Genomic DNA, 13,244 nt, shown 5'->3' on the forward strand with positions numbered 1-13,244 from the left:
AAATCTTTGAAAATTTGCATGTATATATCCTGATACTTTGTTTATTGAAATGTCCTTAAAATTGACAGTACTGGCCCAAACTCTACCTTGGGTTTCAGTGAGATTACATTATAAATAACGTAAATCAATGCGGGCAAGCAGCAGACAGTCCTGTGGCTTGTCCTGACAACCAAGGCCATCTGTTCTACTACCAAAGCAGCCATGTGACCTCTACTTTACTTATTATAAGCTCTCTGCTAAACTGACCACAGCCGCTCCTTGATAAGTTCCTACAGAGCTCTGCTCAATGCAGGTCCTCCTATAAGGCAGACTGCCACTACCACCCACCACCCCTGGCTCCACAGAGCCTTTAAGAGAGCCTACGTACTTGCAGTCCTTAAACCACCTTCTCCAGAGTAGCACTATTTATTAGACTACCCAGGTTTAATCCGCTGCACGTGCTGCTGAGGGTTTCCACTCCCCGGCACCGCCTCGCTTCTTTTCCACCGACTGTTGGGATTGGTTCCTTTGCCTCCCCGGAAAACACCCGTTGGCCAACTGAGTTTTAGCGCGCTGAAGGGACCAGGCACAGCAAGCGCTGATTGGAGACGGAGTCCGGGGAGGCGGGCGGGCGGGGGGAGCGTAGGCGAGCCGCGATTGTTTAGCTCAAGCTCCCGCCAGGGATCGAATGGGAAAGGCAGATTGGCAGGGGAACGGAGGGGGTGTGGCCTCGCGCGGAGGGCGGATGGGCAAGCTCAGGCGCGAAGTGTAGGGATTGGGCAGAGGAGCGTCGATTGCCGTGCAGTGATTGGCTGCGACGCTGCTCTGTTGTTAAACCGGCCGTGCGCGGAGCGGGTTTAGTGGGCCGGGGGTTGTTAGAGTGCTGGAGAAGGGTGGAGTGGGCTCCGTAATGGCGCGGGTATCGGTACTGGGAGTTTCTGTGCTGGAAAACCCGAGTCCCTTCAGTCACCCGCTCCGCTTTCAGGTGCAGTTCGAGTGCGGAGAGGCTTTGCCTCATGGTGAGTCAAGGGCCGTCCCTCTCCCCCCACCCCCGTCTCCAGGAAGGGCTCTGCCCGTTAAACCGGCTGCCTGCGACCACCCCCGAGAAAGGCCGGCGGGATGCCTTCACACACTGCCGTACCCTTTGGAGAGAGGGCTGTCTGTTCCCGGGAGGCCTCCTTTTAACTAAGCCCGGCCTTGGGGCCGTAGGTGTTCTGGTCAGAAAGAGCCATTCTGGCCTCTAGATAGCCCTAGTGAGCCACTTGCTGGGTATGATGGAGGGAGGTGTAATCACCGAATCAGTCCTGGAGCCCTGCCAGTATCCCCTGCTGGCCCTTGCTTGAAGGTCTTTTATTCCCCCAGGCAAGTTTGTCGCGAACCCCCAGGAGTTTGTCTCGGGGAGGGGGGATATTGGCTAGTAAGGGAGATGTCTTTTGGGGGGTACCAGCTATGTTTTCGCGAGGCGCTTTCCTATGGGAAACTGGCCTCCAAAATAAGTAATTTAACATTTGAAGTTACTTGAAATGCTACTTATTTTTGCTATGGTGGTTTCTTATTTTTGTTATGGTGGTTGACTAAAATAGTTGTTCATTTACCTGTCTAGTATATTTGCATTCTTAACCCCGCCCCCCCTTTATCTGAGGAGATCAGAGTGGCTTACATAATTCTCCCCCAGTACGCAGTAAAATACTACTTTAGGAATACATCTGATTTGGGGGATTGCAAATATGGCTGTGGGAGGAGTTAACCATAATTTATCTCTCTGATAACTTGCATCCCCATAACTTTTGCTCTAATAGCAAACTTGTTGGTCATGGCTATCAGAAAGGCATCAAAGCAGGAGCACCTTGTGTGTGTGTGTGTGTGTGTTATGTGCAGTCAAATCAGCTCCAACCTATGTTGACCTTAAGAATGAAGGACCTCCAAAACATCCTTATGCCTCTGGAAACATCCAGTCTGGATCCAAGTCATGATAGTCCTTTACTATATAGAGCTGTTGGTGGAGGTTTTTAGTGTGACAAGTTTACCCTGAAACTACTCCAGCATAAAGTGTAACAAGGATGCATGGACAGGGTCATTCAAGAAAGCAGAAGACTCATTGATTGCTGAGGAGATTGGAGGATTTAAAGTTGTAGAAGGGACAGAGATTAGTTTGGGTGAGGAAGATCATGGAGAGTTTTAAATGTAAGAAATATGTGCTGGATGTGGAAGGGGAAGCAATGTAGTTGTTGTATTGAGCTTATTGCTGCTGTGGTCCCTGAAAGCTCTTGTTATGGTAGGATTTTATTTTCAAGTGAGCAGACTTTTAAAGTGGGGTACCTCATTGTACAGAAAGGCCCTGTCACAGGATGTCGATGAGGAACATATTCATAGCCCTGCTTCGTATTTTACTTACTTCTTTGTGATTTCACAGTTTTACAAACATGAAATTGGGTACTGTGTGGAGTTCAGTATTCTGAGAATTCCAGCTTTCAATAAAATAATTGAAAATGAACTGAATTTCTACCTTTATGGCTGTATTTAATATGTTGAATGTGTTTCTGAGAGCTTGGAAGCCTATGGGGTGATACTGAGCAAAGCAAACTTGGTGGAGGAGACAACATGTTTTAAATGTCAGGCTTATAGCCGCTGCCGGGCAGAGCCCACTGACCCCAAACATATTTAGACTCCTTCCCAGAATGTTGATGACGTACCAGATCTTGGTTTGCTTCCAAGAAGGGGCACAGAGTATCCACAACTGTTGTTGAGATCAGACATCTGTTGTGGAATTCAGATTAGTGGAAAAATTGAGATAGATGATCACTATGATACCCCCTTTCCTTTGGACATCTTGCAGTGAGTATTTTTCACCCATTCCTTGCAACAGAATGCTTCACGACTAATCTGAAATATTGCCCTGGGATCAGACAAGGGGCCTCAAACCTTTTTCAGAGGGCATATCCCCTGTAAACACACTCCTGGTGCTAAAACTCTTCCATCCCCCCATGAGGCTTCCTGCTAGGCATTTCTTGAATACAAGTATTATTCAAATTAATAATTTCTTGTGGTTTATGACTATGCAATGTAATACCTGCAAAAACGCCCCCAATGTTAAAGAAGTGATTCATGAGTAAACTGTAACCTGGAGTTGGCTGTCTTTTTCAGATTCTGGTCTTCTTTTAAAAGATAGCAGGTGCACATTTCCAGTGAGCAAGTGCATAGATACTTGAGAAAATCACTTTGGCTGCTACCATTCCCTATTGATCCCGGTCCTTGTTCACTTCCTTAACATCTCTTTTGGCTCATGTTCTTGGCACAGCAAAATAGAGCCCCTGACTTTATTCATGACCCCTGATTATTGGATGCAAGTTCTTGTAATTGGGGTTACTATGTCATGTGAAAGAGCTATTAACCTTCTCAGTTGCACAAGTGATCCTACATAGCGCATTGCAGCCCATATATTATGGATTGTTTTGTTAAGGCAGAAGATGGATGTAATATTACAGAGAAGCTGAAAAGTATAATCTTCACCCATGTATAAGTGTGGTATTAGATATGGGTCTATCAAGTAAAAAATTGGGTCAGCTTTTGTCCTCCCCACCCCCACCCCCATCCCCAAGGTAGTGCTTCTGGCAAGCTACCTGCAGTTTTTAAGTTAAACATCAAATCTGCATTCATGCATTTAGATGTTCATACTCAGCGTGTTTAAAATGGAAATATTGTATCTATTAAGCTGCACCATGTTCTTGGGTGGGGGAGGCTTGTTGTGATACAGGTGCTAGCGAATAGGTGCTTTCCACTGCTAGCTATTTCTGCAAATTTTCAGAAATGCTTTCTTCAGAGTTTGACCTCAAAAGATCTGTAGTGAATGCAGCAAAGGGGCTACTGAGCAGCGTTAGAGATCAGACCGTATTTATTACATTAGCTTTCTCCCTGTTGTTTTTCAGGAGGTATCTTCAATACACAGAAGAGACTGTTCTAAAAAGTTTGTGACATATGGGGAAGCAGAGTAAAATTTATTGTGTAATCTTGGCTTGTTTGGTGAATGAAATTCTCAGTCTGACTCCTGAACAGATGTATGTTTTTAAAACATTAATACTAATTCACTGATTTGTTGTAATACCTTTTGAGTACAAAGGCAATATATTTTCTTTAAGGCTCCACAGTTATGGCGACTATGCTATTGCTGATTTCTCCTATATTATCTCTTTCTGCCAGACTTGGAGTGGAAGATCATTTATGTTGGCTCTGCTGAGAGTGAAGAGTACGACCAAGTTCTTGACTCTGTGCTGGTTGGACCAGTTCCAGCTGGGAGGCATATGTTTGTATTTGAGGTAAAAGCTAATATACTTGGGGAAAGTAAAGAAAGAAGAGTAGTGGGGAGGTTGGGATGAGAAAGAAGTCCTTAGGCTACAAGTCTGTGCATACTAGTTTGTCTTTCCACTGAATGCTGGCAGTGTGATTTAGATGAGTGTAGCAGGAGGTTAGGAAGTGCGCTTCTGCTTGTGCTAAATAGGATCCTCACCTTTAATTCTAGTTTAAGCGCAATTAGAGGTAACCTATAGCAGTCTAACCCAATTCTCAGTAAGATTTCTTTGACTTAACTCATATCTGACAGCTCTTTAAAAACACCAAGGAAAGATTCTGCATTTCTCTGGGCAAATTGTTCAATAAGTGATCTGTTTGGCAGTTGAGAGGTGTTCTGTGACATTTTAAAAAGTCCAGTCTAAATCTATCTTGTTACACTGTTATGCTAATATAGATTAAGATCATATGCCAATGATCAATACTGAACAATACTAGGCCTAGCTTCTATACTCTCTAGATGAACTTTTAAACTTTACATGAACTTTCAGTGTATTTTTTCTATGTATAAGGTAATTCAACAGGTGTGCTTTCATCCTTTGACAATTAATTAAAATAGTAGACTCTACTGAGATTGATGTTCCTCTATCAGAGATTCAACCAATGGTGATCGTCCAACTTAACTTTTCCTGACACTTGTTAGAGATTTGTAGTTTTGTTGTGCAGTTCAGATTATAACATAATTTTTTTAACTAATTGGAAGGCTGTACTATGAAATTATGAATATTCAGTGAAGTGTCAAACCAATCAATATTTGTTTGTGCTATCATGTGAATAGACCCTAAATATTTACATATGATTAGGTATATAATTGCAAACACAGAAAAAATAAGCAGGGTACTGATAGAAGAAATCTCTTGAGAGAATCTAGGTGAGAAATTATTTCTACCTATGTATTTCATAGAAACTTTGAGCAATGTTAAACTTAGGATTTATTGAGAAATGTTAGTGAACTTATTTCTTATTGCCTTTCTATGTTCTGTTGTTACAGGATTCATATTAATAGCCATTTATATTTTGATTGCTTGCTTCATTAAAAAACTAGGGTGTATTTTCAATAAAGTGAAATAAACTCTAGATTAGTGTCTGTGTGTTTGATAAGGAGTTGCAAAGCAATATTAAACCCTATATAAATAAATGTACTGATAAACAGCTGGTTCAAAGAACTTATCTGTTTGACAGGTCTAAAGACTAACTGCTTTCGGCTTCCCCGGAGAGAGATCCATCTTTCTCTTAGCAAGTTGAAACTTGGTTTTAGACACGGGAACTGACTCGTTACAACACTCTGAGCCCAATGTTAGTTACTCTACTATCAATAATCCAGTTTAACATCGGTAACATTAGTGTAGTAATATATATTAGTATTAATATAGAGTTGGCTTTTCAATATCTGAAAATTGTCCCACATATAAATTTATTAGCTATAATAGTGCATATCCAATTCTTCATCCTTTCCACAACCATCATCTTTATTATTTTCCCCTGAAACTTTTTGTATACTTAAAAGCACACTGATGAAATTTTATACAATGTTGCAGCTGAAGATCAGCTAAAATAATTTGAAGAATGCTGTTATTTTCCATTTGATATATACAGATGTTTTTAATAAAGTTTCTCAAGGAAACTTTAAATAAGTGTTTGTATTTTGTTCAGATATTCTGAAACCCCCTATCTTAAGGGTTTGAGAATAGTGACAGTGATTACAAAGAAAAGATCCCTTTGCCAAGGGTTTACAATCAAAAGGGTTCAACCAAGTAACAAGAACTTCTGGAAAAATAACACACAAAGATGAATGTACATGTGACGATTAATTATAATTGGGATTTTGAAGGGTTGAAGTTAAATGAGGAAAATGGGAGAATCGGTTAAGGATCATGAGAAAACATTTAAAGGGAATGAAGATATGAGAGGAAATATGAAGGAAGGAAAAAGAAGTTTGGTATAGAAATATGTTGTAAGTGAGAGTGACTGCGGAGATGGTGATATCTTGATGCAGGAGAATAAGGAATTAGAGTACAGTGCAGTTGGAATAGTAGGTACATAAGCTATGGCACGAAGGGGAAAGGAATAAGACCTCAAGAGAAAGTTCAGCATTGCAAGCCAGAACTCAGGTATGTGGCAGGCTATGGAGAGACCTGAGGCATTATTTACCCAAATATAAAACATAGGTCTAATAGTAAATTGATTGTAACTGGTAGTGTTGAAACTATGTGGCATCATCCAGTGGGATTTATATGTCTCAATAACCAGTGATGACAGCTTCCCTTTGATCACTGCTTTCAGACCAGAAACTCATTAGAATGCTTGGTGAGATGGAGATGGCTAGAATTAGTGGCTTAGTCCTTTGGCTTTCAGGGCTGCTACTGTGGTATTACCTGCAGCTTTATGATTATTTATAGTCCCTTCTTTTGCCTTTCTCCACTCTAATTGATTTTGCTTTTCCTTTTTTATAATCATGAGTGACTTGCATAAAAATTCTGTGATGCTTCTCACTTTCGTGTTTCTATTGAAGCACTTTATAGACACCCAAAGGCCCATGTTAAAATAAACTGCTTTAAATCTTCAGATTTTCCTCTTTCTAGAGGCAAGAGGCTGGTTGTCCTCTGTCCCCTCGCCTTTTATTTGTCCTAGTGATAGAGCCTCTGGCAGAAACCGTCAGAAGTAACCCTGTGGTACTTAAATCAATGCAACTGAACACAAAGTAAGCCTATTCGCTGATGATTTAGCTATATATCTCACCAACTCATTTAAATCTCTCCAAAATTGTACCTCTTAACTGCTAGATCCAGCTTTGCTTGTGGAGAAAGAGGCTGGTGTAGTCATTAGGAGTGCTTTCTTTCAGCTTAATCCGGTTCATAAATTGTTTTGTTGATCCATGCCACTTTAATCTTTCTGTGCTGAGCTGTCTTTAATGATGGTCTGAAAGCATCCATCAGCACAAATTGTAGCTGCTTGACATTTGTCTGGAGCTATGGCTTTCAAAATTATGCCTGTTTTACAGTGTCAGATTAGGTTCTGGGTTCAGTTCAAAGTATAATGCTTAGTGTTAAAGTCTTCCATAATCTGGGACCCCTGTATCTGAAGGACCACAGTTCCTGTTATAGACTAATGCACTAGCTTCACTCATTGCATCAATGCTTCCTGTCTGTTTCCTCCCATGGTTCCACCTGCTGTGCTACTGATGAAGCCTAGGCCTTTTCTATGGCTGACTCAGAGTTAATGTCCTGAGCATATGAGGAAGGTGTTATCCTTGTTGAATTTTAGTAAGTCGGAGTTTTTTTGTAACACCTTCTTAAGTAACAAATATGTTTGGGCTGTATTTTTGGTAGATTGGCTTTTTGAAAATCTAGTACGCATAAAAATACAATGTTTACACAAGACTCTGTAAGCTTACTGTATTTTTATGCATGCTAGAACTTGTAAAATTGTTTCATTATATTGCAATTTGCCTCTAGTAGAAAGGCCGCAAATAATTTTTATTTAAAAAATGCTCAGCTTTGAAAGTTCACTGGGTGACCTCAGACTACTGAATATTTTGAATTGCTGTGAGGATCAAATGGGAAAAAAATTCATGCAGCATCCTGACCTCTTCAGAAGGAAGTAATGCATTTTGTTTCTACTCCCTCCTCGCTGCAGGCAGATGCCCCAAACCCTGGTCTAATCCCTGAGAGTGATGCTGTAGGAGTTACTGTGATACTCATCACCTGCACCTACCTGGGCCAGGAGTTCATCCGAATTGGCTACTATGTCAACAATGAGTATATGGATCCAGAACTAAGAGAGAATCCACCCCTCAAACCAGACTTTTCTCAGGTGAGATGCTGATAATGGTAAGAACAGGTTCCATCTAACCCAATTTAGATTTGAGGAGACCTATTTCCTTGGACTGTGCCCCTTACAATTCTGTAGCTGATGCCTTATTTTTATATATGAATTGCCTATATAGTGGCGATAGAAGGAAATACTCTAAAGCAGCATTTCTGAAAAGGGAAGAACAGTGCAAGCAGTTTTGCATAGTTGAAAGTGGATTAAATATACCCTTTTGGATTACAGGAAGTTGGATTATGAACGTGAACCTCTGATTCCCTTGTTCTTCTCATAAGTTAGAGAAGAACAAGAACTAAAGAGGGAGAATACAGGTGGTGAGGAGGTGGGTCATGTGGGGGAAACAGTGGGCAGTATATTCAATGAACATTCAGAATTGGAGAGGCTGGTGTTTGTTATTTAGATCTTGACATTCTGATGCGTATAAGACATTTAAAAGAGGTATACAATTTCAAAAAGTTGAAGAAACTTTCATAAGATATGGGCTACCGTATTTTGAGGAGAAGTGAAATCAGTTGATTGGGGAAAGAGGACCTACCGGTTATATTTTTGAACCCCAAGCAATGTTTCCTTATCTCTGTGGCTCAAGCAGGAGTACTTCTGGCCTTTCAGTTTCTTTTGAATATTTTCATACCCTTGGCTCCCTCTAGCTGGAATACTGTAGTCTTTGAGACCCACCTACTACATTTTCTGCAGCAGGAGGAAAAGGATTACTGAGGATTATGATTCCAAGTAGTTGAGGCAGGGAACCACTCTGACTTCAATTTGAAATCAGTTTATTATCTAAATTCTTCAGATAGGGTGTCTTAACTAGAGAAGTGGCAAAGTGTACAGACCTTATGATACAGAAAGCAGCTTTGATTTCCCCCCGCCCCAGGAGCTAAGCCACAATTTAAATACAGTTTTATACAATGGAACCATCATATAGTTGCTTACAGCTGAATGGTGATAGCGAAGCCTTATTTACAGTTACTACTTGATCTGATTAAATGATTATCATGTGTTCATTAATTCAGGTAAGAATAGGTGTTACGGGCACGTAGAGTCTTGATGCTGGAAGAGTAGATTAGCATGTTATGGGCAGTATTTACTCAGTTCTGAGTTAAGAGCTTCGATGGTTTCCCTCCAGGGAGGAAGGTCACACTCTGAACAAAGTGTTAATGTTAGTTTCTGAGTGATTCAAGCGAACCAGGATCAGTGAATCATAGCATCAGCCTTTAGGAGGCAGCTGCTTATGCTTTTGAATATGGAGTCTGGGTTTCAAAATACCTTCTAAAAAAGAAGTGAGCCAATGTTTCTGATAAGCCACAGTCTATAATATCCTCTAAAATAGGCCAGCAAAAAAGAGAAATATTCCAGGTACACCAAAGTAAGATAAGGATCAGTTTTGTCATAGCTGGAAAGTAATGATAGTTTGTTTCTTGTCCTACTATATAAAAGGCAAACCGTGTTGTGGATGACTCACTTTTTATCTCTGCACAGGTGCAGTAGGCAGGGATAAGTGAGCTGGGGCGAACACGTTTTGCCTTCCTGCTGCTGCCTCGGGGCTTCCGGAGGCCCAGGACGACCCAGTGCTGCGGGGCCCGGTGCGACCCAGCCCAGCAGCTTGCTGTGGGGCAGGGCAGGGTGGCAAGCGTGGCGGCCCTCTGGTGAGGCAGCCTTATGTGGTGGCCCAGCATGCAGCCATGGGAAGACTGTGCCATGGGCACGGCCCTCCCAAGACCCCACAGCTAGAGCCCGTAGTATTATTTCACAATGGGCTCTGCTGCTAGTTGTCCATATATGGAATGACTGCAGGCCTTAGGTAGCTATTGGTTCAGAAAACTGACCCAGAATAAACTCATGTTAATTATTTCATCCTTGTTCTTGCTTCCTAGCTGCAGAGGAATATCCTGGCATCCAACCCTCGTGTCACCCGTTTCCACATCAATTGGGATGCACCTAGAGACCAAATGGACAATATTGAAAATGTGGATCCAGAACCAGATGGCTTCTTGTCCCCTAGCTGTGCCTACCTCAAGGGGTTGGCTCCTTCAATGAGTCTTCAGCCTGAGAATTCCATGGACTGTATGTGATCCAAGCACAAGAATCTACTGACCTGACATGGAGAAGGGCAATTCATGAGTATTTTGTAAGGAAGTTGAAAGGAAAAAGAATATTGTCAATGAGGCAGCTGAATTCTTAAATGGTCTCTCTGAGTCAACAAAATTTTCTGAGCCTTTATCCTATTGGAGTTTGACAAGATGCCTTCCTGGCTATAAACTTGCATTTCTGCTATAGCCATTTTGTGCTTAAGACCTGCACCCTCTCCTCTTGACAGGCATCTTGTGCAGCAACTGAGTAAGCAAAAATTCTGTGTTCGCTCCTGTTTTTGCCAAATGTCCTGGAGTCTAGGAGTAATGTGAGAGGCCATGATGCTCTTTTTTGAGAGTCTATATAGTAGGTGCCTCCATTTCAAGACTTTGACTCTCTCTTTGCTCTTTCTGTTCTGACAGAGGTGAACTTCAAGGACCTGCTTACTGCCAACACAATGGCTAGATATTACAGCCAGGTCTTGATTCCTCTCTTAACAGGAGCTGAAAATCCTTCTGACCCAATTTTGCATCCATTGTTCTACTGTTGCACGTAGCAGCAAAGGTGATGGAAGTCTCTTACATGAGTTTGAAGCAGAGGAGGGGAGGCTTCTTCTTATGTGAGGGGTCCCAATGCTATTTTTGCAAGCTCTTGTTTTGGGCATGCATTGTCTTTATACTATTATCCCCACAAGTACCCTCTCCAAAGCCAGAATTGGCAGGAATACTATATCCTGTAAGCAGTGTTGACTTTACAAAATCCTCTGCTGGTGCCCTTGCCTGTAGGATTATTAAACATACCTTTCTTATATGCAGATTCTCTCTTGAGGCAATTTGGTTCATTTGTAGTCTCTTTCTACACATAGCACGTTCCTCTCAAAACTCCTCACTTTTGTTTGGATGCCTTTTATAGTATAGTAAAGTTTACATCTGTGTGATGAGAAAGTTCTTCTGGCCTCCCTCCAGTCTGTTCCTTTACTTTCAGTGACTGCATGCCCTGGTACTTGGCCTATTTTTCTCCCTGATATTACAGAGATGCACTGCACGCAGGTCTTTTTAAACATTTTATCTTGTGAAATTGATGTCCAGCTAATAAAACTTTTGGAAGAAATTATGATAGGAATTGAGTGGTATCCATCTTTCTGCATAGAGAGAACATTGGATAGATCCTCACATTTGAATGGCTGCTTACTTCAAGTGGCAAGAAGTTAAATCTCAGACAAGGTTAAAGAATTGGTACAGGTAGGATTAACTTCTTTAAAGCAAGAGCTGGGAAAGACCTCTGTCATTGTATGCAGTGTTACCATAACAAATCTGTGTGGCTTAATATGGTATCAAACAACACTGATTTAATTCAGTCCCTTCAAGTATGTATCCCTCTGTAGCAGCCTCATCTAGAGCTCATACAAGATGCTCATGACCAGAACATCTGCATATAATACGATGTTATAGGCTGAGGCCTAATTGTTCATTGTATCAAATATATTTTGTGTCTGAAGATGGTCAAGATAATATAATAAAATATAAAACAATTTTATAATATATAAAAACAATTTTATTTTATAATATATAAAACAATTATAATAAAATATAAAACAGTATAATATCATAAAATTGTTTACATTGTTTTATATTTTATATTATGAGGATTAGCTATTTGGTCTATTGAATGGTCAGGTTTTTAAAATATTCATGTTAAACAACAAAAAAGATACTGGATTGCATTTTACAGTCTATCCCATGTATGGAAGGGGCTGTGGTTCAGTGGAAGAACCTCTGCTTTGCATGCAGAAAGTCCAGGTTCAGTCTCCAGTTAAAAGGACCAGGTAGTAGGTGATGTGAAAGGACTTTCCCTGTGGCCCTGGCGTGCCATTGCCAGTCTGAGTAGAAAATACTGGCCTAATTCAGTTTGATTCAGTGGTCTAATTCAGTTTAAGACAGCTTCATGAGACTTGGTTCTCCCTTTCCTCCATTTTGCCCTTGCAAAAACTATGCATGGTAGTGATACGGAGTGAAGGTCACATAGTTCACTTCATGGCTGAGCAGGAAGACTTTAATCCTCAAAAATTTTCATACTTATACTATTACAAAAATGAACACATAAAAATTAACTTTTAAACTAATGAATTACTGCTTTAAGAGTTGTAGGTACGGTTCCTATAAATGTAAACAGCCGTTTGGCTTTTATCCCAGATTACTATAAACAATGTAGTGTTACTTTTCTTTAAGACTCACTGGAAAAGAAAATAATGCTAGGAAAAGTTGAAGACTAGGAAAAGAGGAAACCCTAACATGAAATGAATTGGCTCAATAAACAAAACCATGTCCTTCAGTTTTCAAGGATTGAGCAAGGCTGTTACTGACTGGGTGTTTTTAGAGGTCATTAATGTATAGGGTTGCCATAAGTAGGAAGTAATGTGATGACTCATAGTGATATCTGATATTTTGGGGGCAGATGTGGTAGAGAAAGCAATCATTATACCACTGATTCAGTGACATAAATCACAGTTGTATATGTCACTATTACATTGAAATTGTAGCTATTCTTAAGTTTCTTGTTTTTAGCTGCAGCTAACAGGGCAAGGTGTTTAATTTTTCTGAAAGATGCTATAGAGAGTCTGTTCAACTACTGCTGTACATTGTTTGGTGACCTCGGTTTGCTTTAGGTGCAAGTCTAGGTACTGAGTATAATGTAGAGTTCTGTAAAGTATGGGATCCAATTACTGTAGTAAAAGTGTTCCTAGCTTCCTGTGATAAAAACGCAATACTGGTTCAGCTACCTTAACTACAGGTAAGGCACAGAAATATTGACTGGAAGGTCTTCCTCAGTTAGAGGCTAGTAAACCATCATAGCTCATTAAGACTCCTTTGATGAATGGAATACTAATGTTTCCCTGAACATTAGTTTTAGTCCGACTTTCTGATGCAGGTGGGAAAACCCTTTACTAAGACCATAGTTTTTTGCTAGCAGGCCATACATTTAAAGTTTGGGTGCCATAGTATCCTCTGAAATTTCCACCAAGA

At 40.7% G+C, this 13,244-nt stretch overlaps 1 protein-coding gene across 1 annotated transcript; it reads left to right on the forward strand.

Annotated features, from left to right (window-relative positions):
- The first annotated feature begins 798 nt into the window (after positions 1-798).
- Positions 799-11,334, forward strand: LOC129328378 (histone chaperone asf1b-B-like). The gene is made up of 4 exons (XM_054977402.1): positions 799-998; positions 4,177-4,292; positions 7,960-8,136; positions 10,026-11,334. The coding sequence occupies exons 1-4, from the start codon at positions 890-892 to the stop codon at positions 10,221-10,223; spliced, it is 600 nt and encodes a 199-aa protein (XP_054833377.1). The 5' UTR covers positions 799-889; the 3' UTR covers positions 10,224-11,334.
- The last annotated feature ends 1,910 nt before the right edge of the window (positions 11,335-13,244 follow it).

The sequence above is a fragment of the Eublepharis macularius genome, chromosome 4 (assembly GCF_028583425.1).
Source record: "Eublepharis macularius isolate TG4126 chromosome 4, MPM_Emac_v1.0, whole genome shotgun sequence".
Classification (NCBI taxonomy): domain Eukaryota; kingdom Metazoa; phylum Chordata; class Lepidosauria; order Squamata; family Eublepharidae; genus Eublepharis; species Eublepharis macularius.